Genomic DNA, 17783 nt, shown 5'->3' with positions numbered 1-17783 from the left:
GAGCATCTACAGCTAAAAGCTTCGAATGAGATAATTGTTTACTGGCATGGATATATAAATGAATACATAATAAATGTGACAAACAAACGAATGAATCGATAAATGAATGAATGAGTGAGTGAGTGAATGAATGAATGAATAAATGAATGAATGAAAAGGATATCACTATCAAGGTAGTAATAAATAAGCATGCACGTCTATATTTGTCTAAAAGATTCGAATAACCTGAAAAAAATTATTGCTGGTATAAGTGCAAAATATACCTACGTTCAGGAGTGGTAATATCCACTGTGGTATCCATAGATGTGGTGGTCATCTCTGATGTAATCGTCGTAATAAAAAAGCCAACAAGCATTCACAAAAAACAAATGTTAAAATGCAAAAAAGGAAAATTCAAATTCATATATTAATGAAATATTAATGCAAATACAAAAGCAAACACAATTAACAATACAAGCACGAAATGCATATGCAATACATACGCAAATTCAAACACAGAAACGCAAATGCAAATACATAAATGCAACATATGCAAATACATATGCAAAATGCAAATGTAAGAGCACATTTTTGCAATTGCAAATACATTTGCAAACATGCAAACAAAAAGATGTATGTAAAAAGCAAGTACACTATGAAATTAGAATAATAATCTACATGAAAATTAAATGAATTACAAATGCAGCAAGCAAAATAATGTAATTATGAAGACAAATGTAGATGAATACGATGACAAATGTTGATTATGTCAATACAAAATAATTAATGCAAATGAGACCTTATCATGCAGGAAAATTCATAATCATGTAAAGAAATACAATACACATTAATACACAAAATGAAGAGCAATCTAGCTAAGCTCACCATTCTTAAATGGGAATCCAGCCCAAATAGAAAGTTGTTTTTAGAGGAAAAAGAAAAATCAGACATGCTGATAGGTGAATGTTTAAACAATATCGGACAAGCAAAAAGAAATTTTCAAAAGTTATAAACATTGGTGATCACTATGGAGACTTCAAATTGGCCGCATTTGTGATGTCATATTGATGTTAAGGCAAGGACTTACCTTCCATGTACCCCAAACCAAATAATGGCTAAAATGAATTTTAAAATAAAAATTAATTACTTCAAATTATATTTTTCTTTTATGAGGACATTAAAAAAATATGCTACCTGGGTTATATTAATATTATTGCCCCAGGGGAATAGTTACTTGGGATGAAAAATCACAAATCCCTGATAATTAAGTCCATGGCCCATGTCTATAGTTGTCTTTGCCGATTGTCATAATTTACTTACCCATTCATCAATTTGAAATTTGCAATCCAATTTTAAAACAGTCATAACTTTCTTATTGCTTCTCCGATTTCTTTTAAACTTTCACCATTCTGTTTTTCTTATTGTTCTCCTTCCCGCACAACGTTTTAAGACTATGGTTGGGATCCCCTTTCATACTCTACACATCTATAGGCCTGTGGCAAACAGTGCTTATTATCCCAAACTAAGAGATTAGTAGGGGGTAAAGGATACAACAGATTAAAACACATATTCAAGCAATATTGGTAAAGTAAGAGACGCAGTACATACGTTCGGGAGTAGTCATTGGCGTAGTGGCAGTCGTGGTCATTGACTCCGTCGTTTCCGTCTTATTGACCATGCCTTTACCACCTAATGATATTAATGATGAGGGAAAAATAAATCAGTTGTTTCAGATATATCTATAAACCGTCAAACTAAACTACATTTTCTACTCATACCTATCCACAGTATCTATTGCTCCATACACCCGACATGCCCGAAGTAAAACACTGATATCCTAATGTGGAATCAACTACTTATTCATTGCGCCAAATTTCATCAACAGAAACGTATTTGTTCTTTATATTTCTTTCCTTCTTCTATAGGCTGTTATTACGTAATAAACACATGTTACTTTGTAACAGGCCACCCTAATTCTGTCCCGTATAGTAAATTAGAATCAATATTAAATCTTAACGTATATTAATATATGCCAATTACAGCCTCCTTTTCAAGTGCCTATTATTTTGGTCAAATGCCCACTAAACGTATTGGTCACTTCGTCTGATTTCTAACAAATATAGAATTATGGGAATTTCGTGCATTAGCACAATAATTCTTTTAAAACTACATCTAAGTTTGTATTCTATTCAGTTTGTCTGAAATAGAATCAACTACTATTCGATTTCTCTTATCAAATTTAAGCTTTGTAAGAAGTCAGTCTACACAATAGGCTGGCTGATGTATGGGAAACTGTTCTTCTTGATTAAACAAAATTTGAATTATATAAATATTTTCTATCATTCTGAAATTGCAACAATAAATACCCCCGAAATGTCAGCGATTGACATCATACAACAATGACTAAATTTGATTATATAGTCTTCTGTCCCATAATGCAAAAATGCAAAAATTAGCTAAAAGTAATATAGGCCTACTTGGAAGTGATTTCAATTTACCTTGTCTGGAAAGCTCTGTGGAAGAGAGAGAGAGAGAGAGAGAGAAGGGGGGGGTAAAAATTAGACTATTATAATTGTATGTAATTCAACTAATGTGCTAAGGTGTACAAGAATAGTGCCATATTATTGGTATTTCATTGTGAAAAGGTGTCACACCTGTAAATATTTCCTCAGTAAACACACGTGTTGGATGGCAGTAACCATAACAACATCTTATAAAATAAGGATTAAGTTATGGGCACTGAACGTTTACGACCGGTATACAGGAAATATATCTGAGATATCATATCTGATCATCAAAGGGTATGTTGACCGCTTAATTTTTGAAATAGTTCAACATGTTTGAAAACATCTAGTAGCGAGATCTCTTTCATCTACTGAAAGAATAAGATAACCCTAATCACTTCCGCCAGTCAAATAGTTCCAAAAGTTAAGTGCTATTTCTTCATTTGCGCTAAGGAAGTGAAGTGATTGCCCTTCTTAGAATCAATGTTAGATGGCTAAGCATATGTATAGGCCTATTTTTTGTCAATCAGCTATGTCAAATTACAGATCCTTGGAATGTGTTTGGTCGAATGAATACTTTTGCCTTCTTGTTGCAATTAAGCATGTGACACCTATAATAGACGAATATAAGTGTAAGCAACAACAACATCACAACGGTAATAGTGATAGTAGCATCATCGGCAGCAACACCCGCAGTAACATTTTTTGGTCACTGTCTCTTGAAAGTTATTAAAGAAAAGAATGATAATACATACAAGATACAAGATCAAATAATTGTCGATTTCACACAGAAAATTGACGTACAATTCACTTTGTCATTACATTGACAAAGTGGTGTGTTGATATATATCTTATTATGCATTTTCATTCATTTGTATCAGCTTTTGAGTACCCAAGTAGCCTGTGAGCAAGAATACAAATAAATACGAATATTATGATAGAATATGGTTGTGTCAAGGCAATACATCATAAATCAGAAATATAGAGATTTTTTTATCTTTCAATATTTTTTAATATACAAATTAACATCAACAGCTATAAAACATAATACAAATTACAAATCACGGAAAGAGGGAAAATAAGAAAAAATGGAAATACACAAAGCAACCAGGAGGAAAACACTATCAGACGAAGTAAGTATTCAAATCGACACTTTTGAAAATGGATAGCATGTTGGTCTTTTTTTTTTCGTTGCAAGATAATACTCTTAGGGAGTGTTGCAACTTGCAAGAAAATATTTGCAATCAATTGCAAATATTCTGTTCCAATTTTACAATTGATAAATCAATGTTATTTTAACTGTAGCAAATCAGATTACACTCCTAGTTTCCAGAAGTAGATTAGCACTCAATCGCAAAGTCACAATTAATTTCAAGACTTGTAAGTGATTTAGGGACCGAAAATAGAATATTGATTGCAAGCTTCTTGCAACGCCCCATAAGTCCTTGATAAAGATGGTAACACATTCAGATGTCTAGGGGTGTGACAATGACAAGAAGAAACGAATGCGGTGAGTTAAATAGGTTTGTTTTGAGCATGGACTTGTTGTAGGTCCATTTGTTTAGGGATGACTTAAATTGGTAATGAATTTAACCCCCTTGAACATGATTATCTATCTCATTAAACAGACAATGCGAGCACCAGGAATGATGAACACATAGGCCCTAAGCCAATTACGTTTCATAAAGTTATGGGAAAAAAATCTTATGTAATATATACATGTAGTATAAATAAAAATAATTTTCGAACAATGCTAAAGAATTTGTATGGCGTTTGAATATTAGAACAGGTGTTTTTTCGAAGTCAATTTTGGGCTCACGATTGACCTTTAGTCGACTGTGTATTCTTTCCCCTTTCAGATTGAACCAATCTTTTGTTTCAATATAAATCAATTTCAATGAGGCTGCTTTCATCAATTGTTTACAGACAAATCTCATTGTACTTTTCGGCTTGTGTAATTTTTGTCATTATGGTTCCAACAATGGTAGTAGAAAAAAACATACACCAGGGGAAGAGTTGGGTGGAGGCCCAGAAAAATGCAAGGTTAACGTAAAATAGGTAAAACTATTCATGTGAAAATATTCAACAAAGATTATGTTATTAAGTTATCGTCATCACATACAGGTCTATCTGTTATATGGTTACACTTTCAGATCCAACTAATGGGTGCGTCGTGGTCTAGTGGTTCTGACTCTCGCCTTTGAAACAGAGGGTCGTGTGTTCGAATCGTAGCCATGGCGTATTTTCCTTCAGCAAGAAATTTATCCACACTGTGCTGCACTCGACCCAGGTGAGGTGAATTGGTACCCGGCAGGAGTAATTCCTTGCATGCACTGAGCGCCGGTGATGGTAGCTCGAGCTAAAGCCGGGGTAATAATAGCAGCGCTTTGTATCCTCTGGCAAAAAGCGCTTTATAAATCCAACTATTATTATTATTATTATTAATAGCATTTTTGCTTTGAGATTGTTCTACTTGCATATATATATATATATATATATATATATATATATATATATATATATATATATACATGTTATGCTATAATGTCTGTTAAGTAATGTTTCTTTATGTACATTGTCACATGGCCTGTGGGAGACCAACATATTGTTGAATGGGCTTCTCTGTTTTTTTTTTTTTTTGATAAAATAAGTAAAATATTAAAATAGAATAAAATAAAATGAAATATATAGTAATCAAAAGTATTTAAAAAAAAGTTCATTAAGTATCCTCAACCCCCTCGTCCTCATCTCCACCCGCTGCTTCTCCCCAACTCTCCCTCCCCCCTCTCTTTAAATCCCTCTTTCTTGCTTTCTCCCCATCCTCCTCTTTCTATTAATAACCATCTTTCTTGATTTCTATCTTTCTCCAATTTCTTTCTCTCTCTCTGAGATCTCACCTAAGGTGTAGATGTGCATCGCGATGCCAACGAGAGCGGCAACGGTTATGAGCACGATGACGAGTACTGCACAAATCACCGAAGTCGGTGTTCCTTTCGACTTGACAATCGGCACGCCAGACTCGAAGTGATGACTGATGGAGAAAAGAAGAAAAATACGGGCTACAGGATAAAAAAAAGATAAAGTTTGAATGTTCAGGAAAAGAAATTAATCCACCACCTGAATAAACTTATTGACACTTGGTTTACCCACTTTTTTTAATTTTTCGTTTGGTGCTATCCCGCATGGTCTACTCCCAGTTCGTCTAAAAGTAAACCAATTGGTCTACTGACCATTTTGGTAAATTACCACTTGGTCCACACGAGCTTTGTCTACTTTTCATTGGGTCTCATCCCGGATGGTATAATCCCAATTCGTCTACAACCAGTTGGTCTACAGTACTGATCATTTGGTCAAATTACAATGTAGCTCACAGACCAGTTTGTCTAATATTCAGTTAGTCCACCTGGTCTATAGGCCTATCTTTTTACGAACCAAATTTTCATTGAACAAAGTTCAAAATAATATGTAGACGGGAAGGAAAGTAGACAATCTCGGCATTAGAATAAATGGCAGTTAGCCAAGTGATGATTAGACCAAACGAACAGTAAAAATAGCACGTTTTTTAAGCCTGTCACTCTAACGAAAAGTTGTTTAAACTTGTTTGTAATTGTTAAAAATGTTCAACTTGTTTAAAAAGTTTAATCAGTTGGTTAAAAAGTTCAAACAGTTGTTTTAAAAAGTTTAAACAGTAGTCGTTAGAGTGACGGGCTTAAACAACGTGTTTAAAACAGCGTTTTTACAGAGCGGTACTTCCGCCAAACTGGTAAAGTAAACCAAGGTGATTTAGACCATGATCATGATTAAAAAAAATATGTCTCGAACAAAATATATATAGATAGGAGAATTAGACCAAGTGGGTATAAATGATCTTGATTCCTTTTCACATTCAGATAAAGCCATTCGCATAATAAAAAATTGATAGACCTTTTACAATTGAACTAATTATAGGGACAGTTAACATCCTACATAACCTGAAATTTACAGTAGTCGATCGTTTAGTATTATCATTAAAAAAAACAAAAATAAAATACAAACTTCTTGTAATTTATTGTTTCATAAAATGCATCCAAATATTTTGTAATGAGTTGTCACATAATTTTTTTTTCTTTTGGTTGATTTTAACCAACACCACTTTTCATTTTATTTCTTGTTTGTATATTTTCTTTTTCGTTAAGCGATCTATGTTCATCGTTTTTTCAGCAATCTATACTTATCGTTTAAGCATCGTTGCACTTGTGTATGTTCACCACTAAATCAGTCCTTGGATTGATTGCAGTTCTCATCAATAATCAATATAAAAAAATCAATGATATTTATATAGATACAATATAACTTCCAAAAGAAGTGCCGTTATGATAATTATAACGATGGAAAGAGTAAACATCCGATTTGTTTGGACGCATGTTGGACTTCGTTGTGTAAATTACGTAGTAAAGTGGCATCGTTGTGTAAGTTACATAGTAAATGACATCGTTGAGTAAATTACATAGTAATAAATGACATTATTGTGTAAGTTACATAGCAAATGGTATCGTTCTGTAAGTTACGTAGTAAATGGCATCGTTGTGTAAGCTACATAGTAAATGACATCGTTGTGTAAGTTACATAGTAAATGACATCGATGTGTTAGTTACATAGCAAATGGCATCGTTCTGTAATTTACGTAGTAAATGGCATTGTTGTGTAAGTTACAAAGTAAATGACATCGTTGTGTAAGCTACATAGTATATGACATCGTTGTGTAAGTTACATAGTAAATGACTTCGATGTGTTAGTTACATAGTAAATGACATCGTTGTGTAGGTTGCATAGTAAATGACATCGTTGTGTAAGTTACATAGTTAATGAAATCGTTGTGTAAGTTACATAGTAAATGACATTGTTGTGTAAATTACATCATTGTGTAAGTTACATAGCAAATGGCATCGTTGTGTAAGTTATTACGTAGTAAATGGCATCGCTATGTAAGCTACATAGTAAATGGCATCGTTATGTAAGTTATATAGTTAATGTCATCGTTGTGTAAATTACATAGTAATTGACATCATTGTGTAACTTACACATAGCAGATGGCATCGTTGTGTAAGTTACGTAGTAAATGGCATCGTTGTGTAAGCTACATAGTAAATGGCATCGTTGTGTAAGTTACATAGTAAATGACATCGTTGTGTAAATTATATAGTTAATGGCATCGTTTTGTAAGTTATGTATTAAATGGCATCGTTGTGAAAGTTACATAGAAAATGTCATCGTTGAGTAAATTATATAGTAAATGACATCATTGTGTAAGTTATGTGTAGTAAATGACATTGTTGTGTAATTTACATAGTAAATGACATCATTGTGTAAGTTACATAGCAAATTGAATCGTTGTGTAAGTTACGTATAGTAATTGGCATCGTTGAGTAGGTTAAATAGTCAATGACAATGTTGTGTAAATTACATAGTAAATGATATAATTGTGTAACTTACATAGCAAATGACATCGTTGTGTAAGTTACAAAGCAAATGATATCGTTGTGTAAGTTACATAGTAAATGACATCGTTGTGTAAGTTACATAATAAATGACATCGTTGTTTAAGTTACGTATAGTAATTGGCATCGTTGTGTAGGTTAAATAGTAAATGACATTATTGTGTAAATTACATAGTAAATGACATCATTGTGTAAGTTATATAGCAAATGACATCGGTGTGTAAGTTACATAGTAAATGACATCGTTGTGTAAGTTACATAGTAAATGACATCGTTGTGTAAGTTACATAGTAAATAGCATCGTTGTGTAAGTTACGTAGTAAATGGCATCGTTGTGTAAGTATATTTAGTAAATGACATCGTTGAGTAAATTACACAGTAAATGACATCAGTGTGTAAGTTACATATATTAAATGGCATCGTTGTGTAAGTTACGTAGTAAGTGGCATCGTTCTGTAAGTTACGTAGTAAATGGCATCAATGTGTAAACTACATAGTAAATGGCATCGTTGTGTAAGTTATTTAGTTAATGTCATCGTTGTGTAAATTACATAGTAATTGACATCATTGGGTAAGTTACATATAGCAGATGGCATCGTTGTGTAAGTTACATAGTAAATGACATCGTTGTGTAAATTACATAGTTAATGGCATCGTTTTGTAAGTTATGTATTAAATGGCATCGTTGTGTAAGTTACATAGAAAATGTCATCGTTGAGTAAATTATATAGTAAATGACATCATTGTGTAAGTTATGTAAAGTAAATGACATTGTTGTGTAATTTACATAGTAAATGACATCATTGTGGAAGTTACATAGCAAATGGAATCGTTGTGTAAGTTACGTATAGTAATTGGCATCGTTGTGTAGGTTAAATAGTAAATGACATTGTTGTGTAAATTACATAGTAAATGACATCGTTGTGTAAGTTACCTAGCAAATGACATCGGTGTGTAAGTTACATAGCAAATGAGATCGTTGTGTAAGTTACATAGTAAATGACATCGTTGTGTAAGTTTATTTAGTAAATGACATTGTTGTGTAATTTACTTAGTAAATTTATGACATCATTGTGTAAGTTACAAGGCAAATAGAATCGTTGTGTAAGTTACGTATAATAACTAATTGGCATCGTTGTGTAGGTTAAATAGTAAATGACAATGTTGTGTAAATTACATAGTAAATGACATCGTTGAGTAAATTACATAGTAAATGACATCAGTGTGTAAGTTACATATATTAAATGGCATCGTTGTGTAAGTTACGTATTAAGTGGCATCGTTGTGTAATAGTAAATGACATTGTTGTGTAAAGTACATAGTAAATGACATAATTGTGTATGTACATAGTAAATGGCATCGTTGTGTAAATTACATTGTGTATGTTATACTATGTTACTTACGCAACGATGATTATGATCATTGTTATGAAAAATCAAATTTTATGGCTTCATCATGTTTTTTTTTGAGAAATTTCATTGATGAAATGAATACATGATGAAAAAAAGAAAGATAACTTTTAAATATAAGAGAAATCACATTTCTATTAAAATATCAATTGAAAAGAAGAAAGTAGATTTGAATTATTATTCAATTCGGTTTTGAGAGCGCAAGTCACTTATGACCATTGTTATAAAACAATATTACCAATATGCAGCTACTTATCATGCACTTTGGTAATTAAACGCATTATTTGTAATGTATACATAATATTCAAACATGGAAGTTCAAGTTCAAGTTTATTTCTTTCCACTGAAAGGCACACTGCAAAAACTCCGGTGTTGATTTAACACCAGCCTGGAATCTATATATGTCCACACCAGAGAAGTATTGAAACAACACCAGTTTGGAATCAAATAGATGCTGTTTTAATACTAATTGGTGTTGTATAAACACCTATCTGGTACGTGTTAGACCAAAACGAAACTGGTGTTGTTTAACACTTCTCTGGTGTTGACATATATAGATTCCGGGCTGGTGATAAATTAACACCAGAGTTTTTGCAGTACACAAATACATTCATTCATGTACAATATCAATGATGTTAAAAAAACAGTAATAAGCTCATGAACAATTTGTTGAGAATAACAGATATACAGTATGGGAAAGAGTTGGTCTGTATAAAAGCAAAGCTTGTTGAGCACATAAAAATATATTCCTCATCTGAAACCCCTTTTTTCTTAAAATGAATAACAATTAGAAACTTCCATTCAGATGCCTGATAGTGATAAGCATAATGCAATTGATATAGGCCTGGATAGAGTATTCTAATTCTTCGTGGCAAAAAGGTCGATTTCCCGATTATAATAGGGAAACACCTGCAATCTGACACAACTTTTTAACCACGCAGTGTGTAAATGACCAGAGAAACCTAAAACTTATTTCGAATACTGATTGATATTATCTTGATCATCGTCATCTTAAGTTATCATTAAAAAAAACACGATATTCGGGTTTCCTCATTTTTATACACCCGTAACAATTGGCTTCAAAATGGGTCGCCCCAATGTTTTTATTAATCCATTTGTGGAGATACATATACCTTTTTACCGAATTTATCCGGATATTTTAGGTAATTTTAGAAAGCAAAGAAAGACGAACTTATGCAAAGAAGGATTAAAATGTACAACATACCCGTTCGCCATTGTCAATCAAATATTATAACAGCAATTAATGAAGATGAAAGACCGCGATTTGTGGAAACGATTGTATATGTTCCTCCTTCACGGGTGTAAAATGAAAACCCATCTATTTCAAACCGCAGAGGAATGCTGAACTTCTCTTTTATTACACACCCTAATGTTTGTGTGCAGTCTCATGATATACCCTTTTGAAATTGAGAACAAAATAGGAGAGAGAGAGAGAGGGGGGGCCGGGGTAGTAAAAATAAGGGGGACGTACATGCAGCGGGGGATGGAGACAGACAGACAAATTATTGAATGGGAGTACAGTACTCCCCAAACCCTAGTCACATCACATACCAATGTCAAAAGCTATCAACACTTAAGAACAATAGGTGCCTCCCCCAACCCCCCCCAAAAAAAAAAAAAAACTGTAAGTTTCGTAGCCGAGTAATTCTTTCTACTTCACCCTACTACAAAAGAACCTCTGCGCAATCTTTCAAGGGATTTCGATTCAACGGAACATGACAAACACATTTCGGTTTGCAGTGGACATTATTCACGGAATCGTTCATCTATTATCTCCGAAAATCATTATATTCATAGTCGAATTGTGTAGGCGGTGTACAGATCAATTTTATTATTTTTTGTGTGTGTGTTGTTCTGTACAGGTATTAAAGGGGCCGTGTCACCTTTTCATGTTGATATATTGGTGAACGGTGTCGATATAATATACTTGCTATTTCAGTATCCAAAAATTATTTCTTTAGGGGGGGGGGTGGGCAGTGTCTCTACCTAGGCCTATCTATATCATGCCAGTGGTTATGGAAATCGAAGGTGGCTTAATCTACACTCAACGTCTTTCAACGATGACTGGGTGGAGAGTAGGGCTACATTTCGCTCAGAAGTTAGATGAAACTTTAATAAGATGGATCTGCTATTCCAGTTCACCAATTTTCGACAAAGACCTCCCAGCTGTTGATTGTGATTTGACTTGCATTTAAGTGTGTTCGGATTCGTCCTGCGTCGCAGTTTCAAGACTTATTAGCTCGTAGTATGAACTTTTCTTTTAAAATGTACACGTAAGTGGAACTTGATCCTTATCAGAATTCCTTTCACGTGAGTAAGTATGAGAACCAAAAAGGACAATGGCGACATGACAAAAAGAGGTGATCTGAAAAAGATGACATTGAGCGAGACATGAAAAAAAAACTGCCTTGCTTTTTTCTATTAGTCACGGACGAATGATTGATAAAAAGAAAATGGGGTAGATGCTGCGGACTGTTAACGTATGAAGTGCAAACAAGTTCAGAGCGATTAAACATAACTAAAAAAACAGCATAAGTCTAAAATATGTTCGCCTCTGCGGGTTAAAAAAAAAAAGAGGAGAGAAAAAGAGTCATAAGTAGAGTATAAAAACGACAGGTATGGGTGCGTTCCTTTTAAAAGACCCATTATATTCAACTGAGTATAAATAAACCACTTCAGGGTCATTTACCCCCCCCCCCCCCGCAAAAATCATCCGCCCATTGAGAACGCAAATTTATAAATCATAAGTGATAACTAAAATTCATGAGGAAAGAGCTAAATTAAAAGATGAAATATCCACTTTAATTTTGGAATTATTCTGTCAAGGATTTTGCACTTAAAAAGTCAAATCAGTCAGAAATTTAAGGGTATTCAATGAAAATTAAGGCGTTGAATGAATAAAAAAAAGAAAGAACAATTTATGTGATCTTATCATGGGAAGAGAGGGGACGGTAATTCAACTCTCGTGGCAATATCCGAAAATCCGCTGCTTTCCCGGGCATAGGGCGATCCCCTGATGCAAAAATACCTTCGTACCCAATCCAAAGTTATTTATTTCTATGTCGTCGGCACGCCTCGGCCAACATGAAAGGATACTGTTGAATGTGTGCAGTTCAATGTCAACATTTTCCAAATGCATGTCTACGCTAAATCTGTCTTTTTTTGTAAAATAATGCGAACAATCATTGCTCTGATTTCATGTCGCGTTGTGTCGAAGTTACACAGGTCAAGGACTATGTTTGTGTAGTGAGAACTCGCATTCTTGTGCGAAAACTGAAATGGTTTCCCCTTTTCTGAAAGGACAATATTATTCAAGTTGATGGGATCGACAGTTTCACTATCTTTTCGAGCTGTTTCTCTCCTTCCCCCTTTCCATCTATACCTCCTTCCTCTCCCATATCTACTCTTCGACTCTAGACCGTCCCTTCACCTCCACTCTATCCCCCTCTCCCTCCCTCCACTTCTCTCCATCCACTTCCCTCTCCTTTTCTCATTCTTTCCCTTTTTTTCTCTCTCGCTCTGTCTCCTTGTCTCCATTGCTTTGAGACCTAAAAAAGAGTTGAACAAATCACATGTCAAATATTAGCTGCACAATAGATTAATAATAATAAAGCCATGGTTTATGCAAATGTACAGTTGAAGACCAAACTCCTGCTCGATTCATTTGAATGAGAACAACATTTCATTTGCTGAGGCAATTAAGCATCAAAGCTATAAAGAACACTTATATAAAAGACTGAAATTAAAATACAAAAGGTAAACATGTACACATAGAAAATGAATAAATATAGATCACAGTTAGCCTGTGTGTGTAAGAATGAAGTCGTTAGGGACACATTTTTTAACAATATTTCTGTAATAGAAGTACATATTTGAGTCAAAGATATATTCTTGAATAGCAGGGATCTGAAGTATATAGTTTTTCCAGTTATAACTAGGAGCAGTGTGAGGAACATATATTTTGATCATTTTTTCTATCAATTTGATATAGAGTTACATGAAAAAGACCTCTTTTTTTACACTTCTTTATGTCTATTCCTTCTTATTTCAACTTTCCTCTTCTCCCTTTTCATATGATAATTTGGAAAATATCTGGGGGGGGGGGGGGAGGCATCCCTTTTTTGGGGTACCACACATCCTTATGATGGCATCGATCAAGGCATGATATGAACCTTAAAGGAGAATGAAACCCTTGAAACCATCTGAATCCATATAAAGAGAAAAATCAAAGAAACATATTGTTGAAAGTTTGAGGAAGATTGAATGAATAATAAGAAAGTTATGAGCATTTGAATATTGAGATCACTAATGCCATGTAGATCCTCCCATTGGCAATGCGACCAAGATCTGTGATGTCACACACGTACAACTCCCTCATTACTTTAGTACTTATTTCAATTATATTCTCACTTTTATAGAGTCTATCACAAGGTGAGGTGTTCTCTTTATGACGGAGAGGACAAGTACAGAGGTTTCACAACATTATATCATTGATGAATCGTTTGTCATATGATTAGAATGAGCAAAAAGAGATGTTTTGGGGTATATTTTCAGTGTCCAAAACTGGACAACTCTCCCCTTTTGGACACTGAAAATGTACCCCAAAACATCTCTTTTTGCTCATTCTAATCATATGACAAACGATTCATCATTGATATAATGTTGTGAAACCTCTGTACTTGTCCTCTCATAAAGAGAACACCTCACCTTGTGATAGACTCTATAAAAGTGAGAATATAAGTGAAATAAGTACTAAAGTAATGAGGGAGTTGTACGTGTGTGACATCACAGATCTTGGTTGCATTGCCAATGGGAGGATCTACATGGCCTTAGTGATCTCAATTTTCAAATGCTCATAACTTTCTTATTATTCATTCAATCTTCCTCAAACTTTCAACAATATGTTTCTTTGATTTTTATCTTTGATATGGATTCAGCTGGTTTCAAGGGTTTCATTCTCCTTTAAGGTCTTTTAGACATCAAGTCTACCCAACATAAAATTGATTTGAACAAAGCAAATCTATAAAAGGAACACCTTCAAAATAGGTTGTAAAACAAATGGAAGATGTCAGTTTTACTTTTTTAAATTTTATTTTCCATACAAGAATGATATGTACAGCACAGGGAAAGTGATTTTCCATTTATCCTGGTAAATCAAAACAGAATTCATGTTTTCGATATGTACATTTTTTAATGATAAAAACAGAATTTCCATTTCAGATCAAGTTTGAAGTGGAATTACAGATTTCAGAAACAGAACAGAAAGGACAATTTTTTTCTAACGGCGAATCACTGCCCCTATGAATGCAATGAGAAAATTACGGTGTCATACGCGTATTACTCTTCATGTATTTCATAAATGTAGATTAATGAATTTCATTTTCAAAAACATTTTATACAAAGAGCTAATCATCAATGCACAATCAGTCATTACACGGACGATTTCTCTTTCTTTACCTTAAGCACTTCTGTAACTAGAACCAAAAAAATACATGTACATGCTTTCAGACATCAAAAACTAACATCAATAATTTTGCTTATGATCAATGACCTGTCCATGACTGGAACAAACTCCCACACCAAGAAGTCAATGCAGTCTCGCTTGACAGTTTCTTGAATGTCTTTCATCATCATGTACATAAATGAAAATGCAGGTTCTGTCAGAGCATCGATATCCCAGGATTGGTTGCAACTAGAGTTACCATGCAACTGCCGCAGTAACATCTCCAACAGTGACCACCTTCCAGGAGCCTGCTCTACCTATCATCCATGTAATACCTCCTCTGGTCAGGTGTAAGTTCCTCTAGACCCCGTATCTTGGTTTCTACAGCACATCTCCATATTTTTGTCAATAATAAGCCTCATTCTCCGCTGTAAACATGAACTGTCCCTCTGCCAACACGTTGCATTGATATTCCAGTTTAGCTTAATGACAAGCTGCTATCTGGATTTCTGCAAGGTGATTGTCATACAAGACCTTGCAAGTACAAATATAACAATGATCTCTGAGCTTTCAACGTGACCTCCGAAGGCAAGATAACACGAATGAACCCCAAGTTTGAAAGCCAAATCAACAATGTGATCTCAATGACACAACATAATTGTATCTATATATACAGTTTGGGAGAAAAATATTATACCACTTTTCTACCAATCGCCCATAGAATGTGATCAAATGAATACTTCCCAAGCTGTATACTGGTTACACAAGTAAATAAAAAAAATTGTCACAAGAGTTGCAGGACTCACAAGAGCTGGGAGGAAGGCAATTGCAGCATCTGATTCAGCACCAACTTCCATCTGTACTAATTACTCTTGAAACTGCCACTCTAGAGTGGGACTCTACAACCACTCTAGAAAATATACCTTGTGCTACTCCATCGTTCCTCAAAATAAATGAATGCCGATGATGACCCGAATAATCATGCCATGTTATTTACGACACCACCATGGCATGAAGGTATCCCCAGTGCATCTACATGTATGGCCCAAGTATGGTTGGTACCCCAGCAACAGATCTGCCAAACTGAACAAGAACATTTCAGTATTTTCAAAGCTGAAAATCAGTATTTTGGTGAGGAAATAGTATTGGAATGTGATCAAATAAATACTTCCCAAGCTGTATACTGGTTACACAAGTAATTTTTTTGGTCACAAGAGTTGCAGGACTCAAAAGAGACTGGAGGAAGGCGAGGCCAGCATTATCAGCATCTGATTCAGCACCAACCTCTTTAATCTGTACTAATTGCTCTTGAAACTGCCACTCTAGAGTGGGACTCTACAACCACTCTAGAAAATATAATACCTTGTGCTACTCCATCCTCCTCAAAATGAATGAATGCCGATGACCCAAATAATCATGCCATGTAATGTTGTTTACGACACCACCATGGCATGAAGGTATCCCCAGTGAATCTATGGCCCAGGTTTGGTTGGTACCCCAGCAATAGATCTACCAAACTGAACAAGAACTAGAAATGTTTTTTGAACAAACATGTATTTCAGATGTTGATGGCTTTCCATAGTTGCGATCGATCGGATCAATCACAACTCTTTGTAAGACGGGCCCCTGTATTCAACTACAAATTTGCAAATAATTGCAAGAGATGGGATTGATATTGGGACTGAAACTGATTTGCAATTGATTGTAAGTTGCTTGTGAAATCTTGATATATTCCTTTCTTGAATTCACCTCTGGTGGGCGAAACAAAACCCAGAATAATAATAAAAGAAATTATCAACAAAGGTTTGGCAAGATTAATAATGATAATAATAACATATAGCATTTATGAGGTGTGATTTTCTAGTTGCCTCTTGATTGGCACATTCATCCTGCCTTGTAGCCATGTACCTCACTTGGGTTGAGTGCAGCAAAATGTGGGTAAATTTCTTGCTGGAGGAAATAATGTCATGGTTGGAATTCGAACCCACAACGCTCAGTTCTAAGATCTAGGATACCAGATTTGTAAATGTTTTAAATCTGTAAAGCCACAAGTGAGCAGCTCCCTTATATATCACATGATATACGAGTATCAATTCTATAAAATATCACAGAAAATTGAAAAATATCTTTACCTATGCGATCAAGTATTAACAATAAAACATATTATCCGTATCAGACATCTGAGCTGGTAATTACAAACCAGATTGCCCTACATTTTCTGAATATAGGGTAGGAATAGGTATATTTTCCTCGGTCTCAATGCGCATATTGACTTTGCATGCACAGACAACGCAAAACATACCTTTGCATTTTCCCTGGTCTCACATCCGGGCATTTTAAGATGCGTATAAAGAGATACGCTTCATAATGATCTGCGCACCAACAATATACGTCACAACGCTGGATCCGGGCGCTTGCTAGTACGTCATAATGGTAAAGTGCAGAGCCTAGACCCTGATATAAACATGGCACAATAGAACTCTATTCTTAATAGAAATATCACCATTATCATGATTTTTGCTCTAGATATCTGATTTGGATGATAAGAAAAATATTGACTGGTTCTCCTTTCGGGGAACATCAAACATATTGCCCTTAAAGACCCATATTGCCCTCGTCTAAAGACTCAGGCCAATATGATTATTTTGCTGGCAATATACTTGACGTTCCCCTCAAGGCCAGTCAATATAATCATTTCACGTATACATTCTACGAAGGAAAATTGATCATTCAGGAACCATTCATAATTGGCAATTAATAGAATTTACATTACATGACATACGATGAGCGGTGAGCTGCTCGCATGTTTGGCACCATAAAAAGTTGTAACTGTCATTGTTGCCAAAGTTTATGCTTCTATTGAAATAAACAAGATGTGAGGGTAAACTCCTCTTTAATCAATGACAAATATGTAATTCACGGCTACAATGTTCAAAGTGATTTTTCTTTT

General features: G+C 34.5%; 1 protein-coding gene across 2 annotated transcripts in view; it reads right to left on the bottom strand.

Moving 5' to 3' along the window:
* The window catches only part of LOC129265717 (prolow-density lipoprotein receptor-related protein 1-like), a 48316-nt gene extending 37514 nt beyond the window's left edge, over positions 1-10802 (bottom strand). Inside the window, exons 1-5 of one of the 2 annotated variants that reach the window (XM_064100383.1) lie at positions 10595-10802; positions 5381-5514; positions 2478-2492; positions 1588-1668; positions 268-318 (exon numbers count right to left, since the gene is read on the bottom strand). In XM_064100383.1, the coding sequence (XP_063956453.1) occupies positions 268-318; positions 1588-1668; positions 2478-2492; positions 5381-5514; positions 10595-10605 (292 nt within the window). In that variant the 5' untranslated portion in view covers positions 10606-10802. The remainder of the gene's footprint in view (positions 1-267; positions 319-1587; positions 1669-2477; positions 2493-5380; positions 5515-10594) is intronic. The other variant, XM_064100386.1, reaches the window with a different exon arrangement.
* Positions 10803-17783: the final 6981 nt, after the last annotated feature.

The sequence above is a fragment of the Lytechinus pictus genome, chromosome 1 (genome assembly GCF_037042905.1).
Source record: "Lytechinus pictus isolate F3 Inbred chromosome 1, Lp3.0, whole genome shotgun sequence".
Classification (NCBI taxonomy): domain Eukaryota; kingdom Metazoa; phylum Echinodermata; class Echinoidea; order Temnopleuroida; family Toxopneustidae; genus Lytechinus; species Lytechinus pictus.
This window is presented reverse-complemented; position numbering and strand designations above follow the sequence as displayed.